Genomic DNA, 13,767 nt, shown 5'->3' on the forward strand with positions numbered 1-13,767 from the left:
AATGTGCTGGCGACGAGTTCGTATATTAAAAATATTTGATAAAAAATAGTATGCCGTAATGATATGCAATTAGTTAAGAAACGATAAAGAAGTAACTGCCTCTGAACATTTAGATGAGCATTTTACTAGCGAAGGTAAAACTACAGAATTCGTGAATATAAGCATGGAATCGTTCAAATGCTTGAATGGACATTCAATATCCTATAACAACAAATGCGACGGCAAGTTTGACTGTGAAGACTTGTCTGACGAAACGTCTTGTCTGAGTGACTTCAAAGGTGAGAAGTATAAGGTCCCGTTGGATGATTGTTGTTGTTGGTGTTTTTTTTTATCTTTTTTGTTGTTGTTCTTGTTGTTGTTTCTGTATTGAACTGCAAAACAGTGTCTTATCTCCGTTATTTAATTGATAATAAGTATGGTCTTCGTATCACTGTCCTGTATAATGGTGTTTTATGTTGCGTCTGTAAAAAGACAACAAATTACTTATGACATTTAGATGTTTGTTAAGGATGAAGGATGAACAGTCTTTTTGGAAATTCGCCATCCGCCTGAATGAGTTACCGACTTTAATTATATGTAAACGCATTTTTCATCAGCTTCCTCTATTTTTGAAACAACTGATATTACAATATCATGACAATGAATGTTATGGAAGTGCTAAAATAACTTATTACTTGTAAAACATGGAGTAAGTGAAATCATTAATCTATACATGCTAAACTTGAGTATCCTAAAACATTTATGTTGTTAAGATAGTACATCTTAGTGAATGAACTATTATCTTAAGATCAGAAAAAAATTCTAACGACTATCAAAACTTGACTTGTCTAACCTTATCAAAATATTCTAGAGCACCCATTACACCAGAAAGGAAGCGTATTTCTTTCCTTACCGGGGCATCTTGAAATCAACTCATTCTTTCAATGTGGAAGCCAGGAATGGGTATCCATTATATCAAAATGTGACAAAGTTAAAGATTGCGCTGATGCATCCGATGAGATAGGCTGTTCGAAAAATGGTATAATAAAATCAATGTGTTTGAAAATATGTTGTGAAAATACTAAAAAAATAGATATTGCAAATCAATCCAATTCTAAGACATTTACTCTAATATTTTCCGTTGCTCAAGTTAAGTCTCCACTTCTGACGTTTTTTTTTTTTTTTAAGAAAATCGCTGTCAACAATTTTCTTATAAAAACGGAATTAACCTCCAATAAAACGCCTCATATTTGAATTTTCAGTTAATATATATATTTGTCTGATAAGGAAATTATAAATGAGCATTTTAAAACTTTAAACCTTTTACGCCTTGCACAATTCAGTAATAAAATCAAAATGTGTCAGAATACATTTATTATAATAATGTACTTCAGGACAATGTGAAGAAGATGAATTTCAATGTTCAGATGGTGATTGCATACATGCCAGTCAAGTTTGCAATCATATCATAGATTGTGTGGACTCTACAGATGAATATTGTGGTAAAGTATATTATCAAAATTATTGTAAAAGATTGTCGTCTTTACCTTTATTGAAATACTAATTAATTTGGCTATTTTTTTGGATTTAAGCAGGTATTGAAAATTGTCTAATTCCATTGCTGAAAGAAGACATTATAGTGCTGCAAATTCATAGGGTAAAATGACACCGAAGTGGTCTATGTCAGCCAACAGCAAGTTTTATATACCAAATTGTTCGTCTCGGTCTGTAGTTTCCGGAATGAATATTCATTTGGTTCAAGTCCGATGCGTAGCTTAAAAATCCAAGATGGCGTCAAAGATGGCCGCCAAATCCCTAAATAATCTAGAATATTAATATTTGCTCATATTTGTTTCCGCTTTTGTATTTCAAGTGAAATTTTTGCACGGAAGATATCATTTAAAGCGTTTTATACGAAGAGATTTAATTTTATTTGAGAAAACAGATTGCTTTTTGCTTTTTTTATACGTAATTAAGCAAAATAATGCTAAACTTATGGGTTTTTGCTATGATACTCTTGTCTTAGCTTAAACAGAGAAATATTTATTACTTATTTTGTTATTCCACTATTGTAATGTATTCATGAGAGTAATGCTTTAATGCATTCATATCATATCTTAAGAAATCTTTCTTTGTAATTATGCAGTAAGACATATAAAAATGAGAGGCGGTACATTAAATAGTTTTTCAATGTAAGGTTGTAACTGGTACTTATTTGTTCTATATCAATTATTTCCCCAAATTTTGTGTTTCTGTCAAATTATAGCTTCTTTAGTGCAGTCCATGTAACTGATTAACATAATAAACCAGGAATATGACAATTTGCTTCTGGTTATTTAATGAATTATTGTTCAAATCGTACCCCACCCACTATGAATAAAAATCTAAAGAAACTCTGACCCCTCGATTATACTGATTATATGGAATGACAATATTTACGTAAGTTAATAAACATAAGGTGATTTTCAAAGTGTGATACTATTACAGGTATCCTGTCAGATCTAAAAATCTGTTCAAAAATGTGTTACCAATTTAATAAGCATGATTTTGTTGTAAGTTCACCTAAGGATTTGAAAAGTACAATGTATGCAAAACAACCTCTGCTCATTTATTTATATGTTACACACCTTTTTATGTCAAATGAAATGTAATTTATTTTTTAAAGTTTCTTAAATTGACAAAATAGTCATTTAAAAAGTTTGATATTTTATCTACATAGATCATTACTCTGTTGACCTTCGGTTTCATGAAACATGCATAGTAGTCGGATAAAACATAATGTTTATATGAAAATCGTTCTTGGCATTATAATTGTGTTTGTGCTATTTTAATTCCTTCTATTTGACCTTTTTCGAGTTGTGTGGTTCTAGTATTTCTTTTTAAATAGTGTATAATAACCCTTTGGATAAATAGTGTATAATAAGCCTTTGGATATGTTACCTGCTTTTAAAGATTATATTTTGACCTTTGATCCCGTTATATAAATCCATTTTATTTAGTTTCGCCCATTGTTCTCTATTTCTTGTGGACAATATGTTGTATGTCGTGAAATTGCACGAACATTTTACATTGAAGATACCATGATCACTTTCGTATGAATACATCTGTGGACGTGTCTTCACTTCCTTTAAAAGTGTACCAGTTTATGTAAAATTGAGAATTCTGCTTAAGCCGGTGCTAGAGGGTGTGGATGGTAGGTAACTTGCAATTACCACTACCGGTATGTTCCTATATGACGAAACAGTGTAAATAAAATAAATCCCCGCCAAGTAAAATTCTAACAATTGTTATGGTTACATTAGACGAAATAAATAAAATACATACATGATCGTGTAAATATGTACAATTAAGGTACAGCCTAATTACCATAACCAAAGTACTCGATGCCTTAAAGGAAGGCAGAGCAACAAGAACATCACTTACCAAGACAGAAGACGAAATTAAAACAATTAAGAACGCACAAAACGTCAAAAACGAAAATGTTGCAGGCTCGGTTTGATTGAGCCTGTTCATGAACGGCACTGTCAAGTGCAAACTACAGTACACGCCCCCTAGCACCGAATTAAGCAGAATTCAACATTTAATCATGGTTACGGTGAACTTTTGGATTTAGAAACAACCGCAGACGCGCTTATAATGTGGTTATCATGAAACACGTTAGTGTCATTCCATAAAAAGCGGCGTATGGTCCCCAAGTACAAGAATGTGTGTGCCCTAAACAAGAAAACAACGAGCGGAACTAAATAAAATGGAACTTTGAAAGGGGATCAGAGGTTATGAAATAGATAAATATAGAATCCCTAAAGAAAGCCCAACACGGCAAAATTGAAAATGTTGCAGGCTCGGTTTGATTGAGCCTGTTCATGGACGGTACTGGAAAGTGCAAACTACCGTCCACGCCCCCTAGCACCGGCTTAAGCAGAATTCAACATTTAGACGTGAAATAGTAAAATTTTGAATTTAGAAACATCCGCAGATGTATTCATACGGCGGTTATCATGGAACCTTCAAAGTGACACTTTCGTGCCATTCCATGAAAAGCGGCGTATGGTCCCCAAGTAATAAAAAGCGTGTGCCCTAAACGAGAAAACAATGGGCGGAACTAAATAAAATAGAATTTTGAAAGGGGATCAGAGGTTATGAAGCCTGCGTATCACAGATAAGACGTCAAAAGACAAATTTAAAAAGCAGGCAACATATCCTAAGGGTGATTCAACATTATTCAAGAAGGAATATTGGAACCACCCAACTAGAAAATGCCGAAAAGTTGAAACTAAAAATACCGTAAGCACAACAATAATGTCGTGCTGAACGATCTTCAAGGATCGAAAATATAACATCATTGATTAAATGTACGGGGAGACTTTTTACAGCCGCCACACGGCACAAATAACACGGATGTGATCATAAAATAGATAAATATAGAATCCCTAAAGAAAGCCCAACACGGCAAAATTGAAAATGTTGCAGGCTCGGTTTGATTGAGCCTGTTCATGGACGGTACTGTAAAGTGCAAACTACCGTCCACGGCCCCTAGCACCGGCTTAAGCAGAATTCAACATTTAGACGTGAAATAGTAAAATTATGAAGCCTGCATGCCACAGATAAGCTGTCATCTCCACATAAATCAGGCCTGCTTATACCTAGACGTAAAAGAGTTTTTAAAGTACAATTAAATTTTAAATATATCTGAATTACGACGACAGGACTTTGTAAAATATTTACGTAATTTATGATAGCGATAGCCTTGTTTACGTTCACTTAGATATATTTAAGATTTCACTTGATCAAATTTGATTATTCATGTTAAGGATATCATCTAGGTAGCGGTAAGTGCTATTTAATGCAACGTATAGCTTCCGGTTGTGAAATAGGAGAGAGACTTAACATAAAATCCCTCTAGTAACAATATAAAAGTAAATAAAGTAAACTAACATGTCATTGACATTATGATTGTAAAAATCAGGAAAAGAGAAGATCCTTTGAGAGCAATTAAACATGGCAAAGTTGATAATTCAAACTCAGTTTGATGAGGTCTGTTCATGAGACACCATATCTCAATAAAATAGATAAATACAGAATCCCTAAAGAAAGCCCAACACGGCAAAATTGAAAATGTTGCAGGCTCGGTTTGATTGAGCCTGTTCATGGACGGTACTGGAAAGTGCAAGTTACCGTCCACGCCCCCTAGCACCGGCTTAAGCAGAATTCAACATTTAAACGTGAAATAGTAAAATTTTAAATTTAGAAACATCCGCAGATGTGTTCATACGGCGGTTATGTCTCTTAGTACCGACTAAGTAGTATCCAATCCTCAACTATAAAAGTTTTGCAATCAATGATCCCGAAAGACCAAGTCGTCCGGTTAGCTCAATAGGTAGAGCGTTGGACTGTAAATCGGGCAACCTGTGTTTTATTCCCGGACGGGGTAGGTCACTTTCGTTGTGATTGATCATGAAATAGTTTCTACGTTATTCGCACTGTACCACTGCTCTGCTATGTACAGAAGTTTCAGTTCCTTGCGAAAGTGGGGCAACTAGAACTGGTAAAATAGATAAATAAAGAATCCCTAAAGAAAGCCCAACACGGCAAAATTGAAAATGTTGCAGGCTCGGTTTGATTGAGCCTGTTCATGGACGGTACTGGAAAGTGCAAGTTACCGTCCACGCCCCCTAGCACTGGCTTAAGCAGAATTCAACATTTAAACATGAAATAGTAAAATTTTGAATTTAGAAACATCCGCAGATGTGTTGGTAAACTGCTTGACAGCCTGCCCATGAACGATTCGGTGGCTGAACTGTGCTCTGGTAAATTCAATGTGGTTACTGCCGTGATCCGGATTGAAAACTACCGACACAAACATCACCATCCCGAAGGACCTATTAATATAACACTGTTAACCTGCTGTTGCAGACTCGGTTTGATTGAGCCTGTTCATGGACGGTACTGGAAAGTGCATGTTACTCTGCGCCCCCTAGCACATAGTATTACTATCAAGTACCCGCCAGGGAAAAGATTAGCTATTTTCGTCCAAGTGAAAGCTCTTCTTAATTCCTCCCATGAAGTTAACAACAAACTTGAAACAAAATGCTCAAAATCATACACAGGAGCTGTCAGTAGGACAGCGTGCTCGACTATTCTCAGTGCTTGATAGTAAAAAAATGGGACATAATATTGTAAAAAAAGCTTGATACAGTGACCTCCTCTGTACACAGGTTGAGATTATGATGGTGAACAAGTGTGCAAGGTCTCAAAGCGATATGTCGATGGAATTTTGAAATTATCTGAGTACGTGGTACTGTAAATTCAAAGTTGAAAAAAGGGGCATAATTCTGTCAAAATGCTTGATAAACCTCGTGGAGGGCATGATGGTAAACAAGTGTGCAAGTTTCAATGTCATATGTCAATGGACTTTGAGATGGTACGCAAACTTTAACGCCGACGCTCGGGCGACTAGGATAGTTGTCCTTAATCGTCGAATAGTTCACTCAATATATATATATATATATATATATATATATATATATATATATATATATATATATATATATATATATATATTTATATTTATATAATATTTTATTCATAATTCAGATCCAGTCTAGCAGAAAAGTCTCTTACTGTAAACTGAATAACCTACCCATTTTAAATGTTCTAGCAAATTACATTTTACATTTTAATGTATATATTATATCCGTCATCAATAATGACAAAACTCCAAATATGGTTCAATTGTAGATTATCATATGTTAAGCCAATGCCTTAAAACAAGAGCTGCATGTCAGACAGCACGCTCGAATATTTAAAATCAACAGCCTGCATAATAAAGAAATTCTCTTATTCATAAAGTAGTATAACTCTTTGAAATAAAAACATGTTAGAGGGAAGTAACCTACAATAATGATGGTTGTGGAGATTAATCTTGTCCGAAAAATTCTGTAAGTTAATAAATAGATATTATTATTTCCTAATAAATGCTTAGCTTATGGGTCTTGAACAGTGACCTACAAGTATAATCAAAATCACATTTGAAGACTAACAATGAATGTTTATGGCTAAGGAGAAACAAACTTGCAAACAAATCCTTAACAAAAGGCTAGCACAAGGTCAACGCAAATACCGAATTGCAGGTCAGTAAATTAGTTCCTTATTGTGTGCATAAAACAAATAAAAGAGATATTTCAACATTTAGACACACATGCAGGGCATTTTCTATGAAAGGTAAGATGTCTCATCACTAACCAATTAAATAAAATTGTTAATCTTTTTAATATCACTATTATAATATAAAACAAAAAAGTATTTAATTTAAAGTTGACTCCCCGTTCGTAATACCCCACCCACTTTGTATATGAATTTAGATCAATAAAACACATTTATGGCATAGTTCGCTTATTCTTACTTATTCTAAATATGTGTAGATATAGTTTTAAAGCTGTATTAAACGAAATCATGAATGTTATTCAGTTTAAACAAGAATAAAACTAATAAGTTACACATATTCAGAAAGCACACCCAGTTTGCAACATATTTTTCTTCTTTCGTTTAAATTAGGCGATGAAAACTAGAAAAAAAATCAATAAAGTCAAAATTTATAGCATGAGTAAGTTGAAAATAAGAAATTTTATGCAAAATTTCAATTGATTTACAAAACTGAAAAAGGAAATAAGCCAACGTAAATATACTAGAATATTTAGGGATTTGGCGGCCATCTTTGACGCCATCTTGGATATCTTAGCTTCGCATCGGGGTTGGGCCAAATGAATATCCATTCCAGAAACTACAGATCCAGACGAACATTTTGGTATATGAAACTTGCTGTTGGCTGACATAGACCAGTTACCCCTCTAAATAGGCTAGTAAAATGGGCTGATTTGCAGCACTATTAGGCGCCACTATGGGTTATTACAGTTGCACCTAGACTCCGTTAAGCTGGTTAACTTTCTCACACAACATAAACAATTTTACGTTTATTTTAAGTTTCTGCACAAATTAATTTTTTAACTTCATCAAGTGAATTTAATTTGTATCAGGTTTTTGTTTGTTTGTTTTGGGTTTTACGTCACATCGACACATTATAGGTCATAACGCGACGTTCCAGCTTTACTGGTGGAGGGAGACCTCAGGTGCCCTTCCGTGCATAATTTCAGGTACGAACGGGCACCTGAGTAGAACCACAGACGTTTCGTAAGCTAGGTGGATAGCTTCCTCACATGAAAGAATCAAAAGTCCCTGTCGGGATTCGAACCCACAGCGGTGAGGGGCAAGTGGTTTGATGTCAACGACCTTAACCACTCTGCCACGGACGCCCCATCAGGCTTTTGAATTTCACGATTCTTTTTAAAATACTGCTGCATTTACTATGAGTAAATAATCTTCTTTACACTTTAGAAAAACAGTTTAATTTAAAATTATATTTTATTTGCTCAATCGTATTATATCCTGAACATTCTTTGGACCGAGATTTGGAAATGACAAACGATGAATCAGTGTCTTTCTATTTGAAAGACCCTGAATGCATAAACATGTATATTATTTCCACTTCTGCAACATTTTATACATATATTGAAACATCAACAAGCAGTCCAGCATTTTGTATTTGCTGTCATTGATATTTTAAATAAACCTTCTCATAAATTACAGATTTTGGAGAATGTCAGTCCAATGAATATAAATGTGACAATGGTGAATGTATTGAAAATGACAAGAAATGTGACGGATTCTCACACTGTCTTGACAATAGTGACGAAAACAACTGCGGTATTATCTAAGATCTTAATATATAATATTTGTAAAGGAACTTTAATGGATTTTATATTATATTACATTTTTATATTTTAACATCTTTTCAATATGTATTACTGTTATCATTAATTGTTTAACATTTCTGTTTCATTTAGTATTTCTTGAACAAAGAATTTTACGGAATGTAACAAAATATGATTTTTTTCAGTTGAGCAACTCATATTCTTATGTAATCACGAAGGCCAATAATTTTTTGTTTCTATCCTCATGTACTCGTATTTGCTAGGCCAATTTTATTCGTGTATATATTTATTTCAGTTCGGCAAATTAAAAAAGTTAATATCCTCACGCAACTTATTAATTCAATTTAAATATTTTATATCTTCATGATTTCAATCAGGCTGTATTTAATATCTTATATTATCATGCATTGCGGTAAGGCCAACTTGAATATATAGTTTGTGTTTTAATATTATTTTACTTCGTCCTGTTTTATGTTCTTGCTCTATCACGTTGATCCTTTTCTAAAACCTGATTTGTACTTATGATACCACAATTTGTTTTAATTTAACAAAACGATTTATAAATCATTTGTTTCTTAACCTTATATTGTTTCAACGCTAAAGAAATCTATGAACACAAATTCTTATTATCAGAATCATGTAATATCACCAAAGCATTTCATTGCGACGTTGTGAAATGCGTAGATAACCGTTTGATATGTGACACCTATACCGACTGTGACGATGGCAGTGATGAATCCAATTGCTACAACAAAGGTTTTACATCATGTCAAGATGTTTGGAATGCAGGTTACCGACAGACAGGAGCCTATCTGATACGTATGTTAACACTTATCAATACAACAAATATAATACTTTCGCATTGTGTTCAAATGGTTGACTTTCCGGTGCTCATGCGTGGTTTGATATTATCAAGGGTTGCGCTCAGCGAAATTTGCTTTCCCTTATGGATCTTTACTCACATTTATTTACAAAACATTCTTTGTAATTCCGTTTTATTATTTCATGTTTCGTTATAAAACAATGCTTCATTTGATCATTTGCATCTGCAACTATTGCCTAACAGTCTGTTTAAGGTTCATTTATGGTTATGAGTGAAAATGAGAAACGATCTAAAACATGAAATGCATAGTAATACTAAATGTTGTAGTGAGAACCTGTCAACTGAAAAATCAACAATATTTATAAATAAAGGTTGAAGTATGTCCCTATGACAAATGTGAAAAACTGTTTACATGATCCCATTTAAAGACGAGTGTGGTATGTATATGATTGTAATCTAGTATCATATGTAAAACTATATATTTTAGATAACATTGAAGTTAAATGCGACTTTGATACCGTGTTATCTAAGGGTGAAATGTATCTCTACTTCATAAATAGAGATATATACTGGACATCACCCCAGCCCTGGTTCCTTGAGTATTCCAATAGAGGATATACATATTATAGAGTAGGACACGAAACAGAAGACTTGGAAATAGAAGAAATCTTTTATATAGAACGAAACTCATGTTACATGCAGGTAGACAGTTAGAGAATATCATCAAATATATATAAAAATAAAAGAAGGCATCAGAGAAGAAAATACTTTAATTGACATTATTTGGTATACCTCTTCTTCAGTCTAGAAAATACTTAAAATTTTGAAACATTTATATCTAGTATATGTGTGCTGAAGATTAAAGACTGCTTAATCAGGTGCTGCGGGGCTGCTGAGAGATTATGAAACTTTGATTATATCTCGTCAACAGCCTCTGTTGAACCAAGTCTTTAATTTTCACCTTTTGATTTTGCTTTCGGAGATCTTACGGATACTCGCATCCTAGAATAAAATTTTAAAATTTTGATTGTGGTGCCGTCAGGTAAAAGAATATAATATTATATGAAATATGAATGTATGGAAAGTGGTGAATAAACATCAAAATGAAAGCGTTACATGTCTCGTATGATCCGTGTCGTCTGTTCACGTTCTGCATTGGTCGTTTTTCAGTCATTATATTGTTGTTGTTGCTTTTTAAAATTTTCCCTAAAATGATGAACGCTTTTGTACAGTGTGACAGTTTGACATGTCTATTTAATTTATGATGCAACATGCTTTAGCAGTGTGTGTAACAAACTATCGCATAAACGGTTGGGTTATACAAGTTTCGACCAAAATATACGGGTCATACCTGCAGAGCGTCTCCTATGAATTATTAGAATTACAATTTTTCACGTTTGTAACGTCGATTTTTTATTGGATAATTATGACAGTTTTAAATTCACAGCTGCTGTCAATTTATGAAGACATTTTACTTTTTCTCAAAAAAAGAATTCCTGATAAGTTGTATGACCGTATGTAAACGGTCGTTTGTAATATAACCCTCGCCTAGTAGCTCAAACAACTGTTTATATGGGGCCATATAACCTGTCAAGAATCTTTATAACTAATATTATATCTTTTCACCAGGCAATTCAGGAATGTAGCCCGGTGCATTTGTCCATCATTGAGTTCGATGAGGACTTTTACACGGAAGAAATTGGCCAGTGTCTTACTGACGAATTTGCGTATTATTGTCTATTTGGTTGTTCGTAAGTTCGTTTTATGTCTATTTTAGTTCCAGTTGTATAGATCAGAATGAATATTATAGTAAATTAAACTAAATAATTTGTAAAGATATACTATGCTTAATTTGATAATTGAATGCACGTATAATTGCGTTGCAGCCCCTTTTTAAATGTAAAATTAACATCCTTTGAGGGCACATAGAAAAGAAATATTACGTTTAAAATTCTACATGCTTAACCTTAGCTTAGTATGATTACTAGTGTCATAAAAAAACTGACATTACTTTATAGATAAGGCCATATAAATTTGACCAGTAACAGGGAATAAAACTTACCAAACATACTTTATGCATTATCCTCTTCAAATTATACATTTTAAATTTTAATTTCCTAGATTTCAATAAATTTCTGCAATAAAAGTATATAAGCCAAAGATGAGCATAGTATATCTTAAACAAACCAATCAGTCAAATTCCTTTGTTATGTTTAATGGTGATATGTGATAAGTAATTTGCATTGCAATCGAGTGTTTTGACAAAAAGTTAATATAAAAGCTGATATAGTCAGACAAAAACCTAAACTTACATATTTCATCTTTTCGTTACTCTTAAATGTGTCTGTTTTAAAAAATCTAGATTTTTCTCATATAACATGGACCCCCTTGTTATTGTTTCAGCCAACAAAAATTATGATAATGTATCAATATAAAAAAAGAAATATCAAGAATCATATGATACCGTTTTTCTCGTTTTTAAACAAGCACAAAATGCGAGAAAACGTTGTAAAATACTATTTTATTGGTTAGTTTAAACATTTTTTATTGCATTTAATACATGTTTACAAACATTTTATACAAATGATGAGCATATATCAAAATGCAAATGGGTTGGGCAACAAGTTCTTAAAACATTAGATTAAGCCCTTTCCAGAAATTAATATTACAGCAAAAAATACTATTAAAGGAACTATGATTACTTTTAACATGTATATAAACTTTAAAATATGTATTTGATTTTTTAACAGTTCATTTATTCATTAAAAATTAATGTACAATTTTGATTTTGATGTGCAATCTATCCACAGGTTGCCATCATAATCTCACTTTAGTTTTTAAAAAAGTTGAACTGTAGTTTGGTATTTGGAGAATGGTGGTTAGAGAATGTTTGTAATTTAAGAAAGTTAGATTGGAGCAAATAAGCCAATATAAATGACAAATTTAAGAATACAGACAAGATGAAAAATCAAATATTAGTTAATTTAATTGGCTAAAGCCTTTAACTTTTAAAAGTACGTTCATCTGTTTATAGTGCCGCCATAATGGTCATTGTATCGTGGTGCTAATATTCAATTATATATTATGATAATCATACTGTTTACTGCAGAAAACACTGGGTGAGAAGTTATTACTACGAGAACTCGTACTTCAATAAACGTGTATCAAGAATGCATTTATCTCAATACGGAAAATTCATTTACTCGTACGCGAAAAATTACGAGCTTTTACCATGGCCGACCAAGTGTTCGTATGGTATGTAATATTTTAGATCAGTTCAAGACATTATTTCATCCCGTACAGTTTAGCGCTTTTTTCTGATTTTTTATTTTTGCTTTCACTTCACTTCCTCTTTCAGACGTTTCATGTAGCTTTTAACTGCAACAATATTTTTGTAGGCAAAACAAAACAGCATGAGTTGTACTACCTCAACACAAGCATATAATCGCATATAATCGAATTTATTTAGAACTCTAAATAATGCGTAAATATATATATATATTATATATATATATATATATATATATATAGTTATGTAATGTCATAAAGCATAAAGGGCTAGACTTTTTTCAGCGTTTATCTATAAGAAAACACTGTGTCTGTTTTGTAAAATTTTTAATATTTCCATTCTCATAATTATATTTATTACAGATTTTGAAGCTAAGGAAGATGTTCTTGTCTGTGAGACAGATGTCAAAGTGATACCTAATTACCTTAAATGTATGTACGACACTGACTCAAATGGAGTTATACTCGGTTGTAGATCCGCAAGTCATCTAAAGAACTGTGGTATGCTAATATTTATATCATTTTACTGTGATATGCCAATATTTATATCATTTTACAGTGGTCTACCAATATTTATATAACTTTACTTTGATATGCCAATATTTATATCATTATACTGTGATATGCCAATATTTATTTCATTTTATTGTGGGATCCTAATATCTATATCATTTTAATGTAATATGCCAATATCTATATCATTTTACTATGGTTTATCAATATTTATATCATTATACTGTGATATGCCAATATTTATATAATTTTACTGTGGTATACAAATATTTATATAATTTTACTGTGATATGCTAATATTTATATCATTTTACTTTGATAAGCCAATATTTATATCATTTTATTGTGGTCTACCAATATTAATATCATTTTACTGTAATGTGCCAATATTAATAT

General features: G+C 32.4%; 1 protein-coding gene across 1 annotated transcript; it reads left to right on the forward strand.

Annotated features, from left to right (window-relative positions):
* Nucleotides 1-15: 15 nt before the first annotated feature.
* Nucleotides 16-13,359, forward strand: LOC132752584 (low-density lipoprotein receptor-related protein 4-like; the record flags this gene model as incomplete). Its single annotated transcript, XM_060742921.1, has 9 exons — nucleotides 16-278; nucleotides 851-1,018; nucleotides 1,374-1,481; nucleotides 8,623-8,739; nucleotides 9,381-9,566; nucleotides 10,058-10,272; nucleotides 11,200-11,321; nucleotides 12,680-12,825; nucleotides 13,222-13,359. Coding segments are annotated over exons 1-9 (1,315 nt in total), but the record flags the coding sequence as incomplete, so codon positions are not given.
* Nucleotides 13,360-13,767: the final 408 nt, after the last annotated feature.

The sequence above is a fragment of the Ruditapes philippinarum genome, unplaced genomic scaffold (genome assembly GCF_026571515.1).
Source record: "Ruditapes philippinarum isolate M1 unplaced genomic scaffold, ASM2657151v2 ctg10966_1_1_1_1, whole genome shotgun sequence".
Lineage (NCBI taxonomy): Eukaryota > Metazoa > Mollusca > Bivalvia > Venerida > Veneridae > Ruditapes > Ruditapes philippinarum.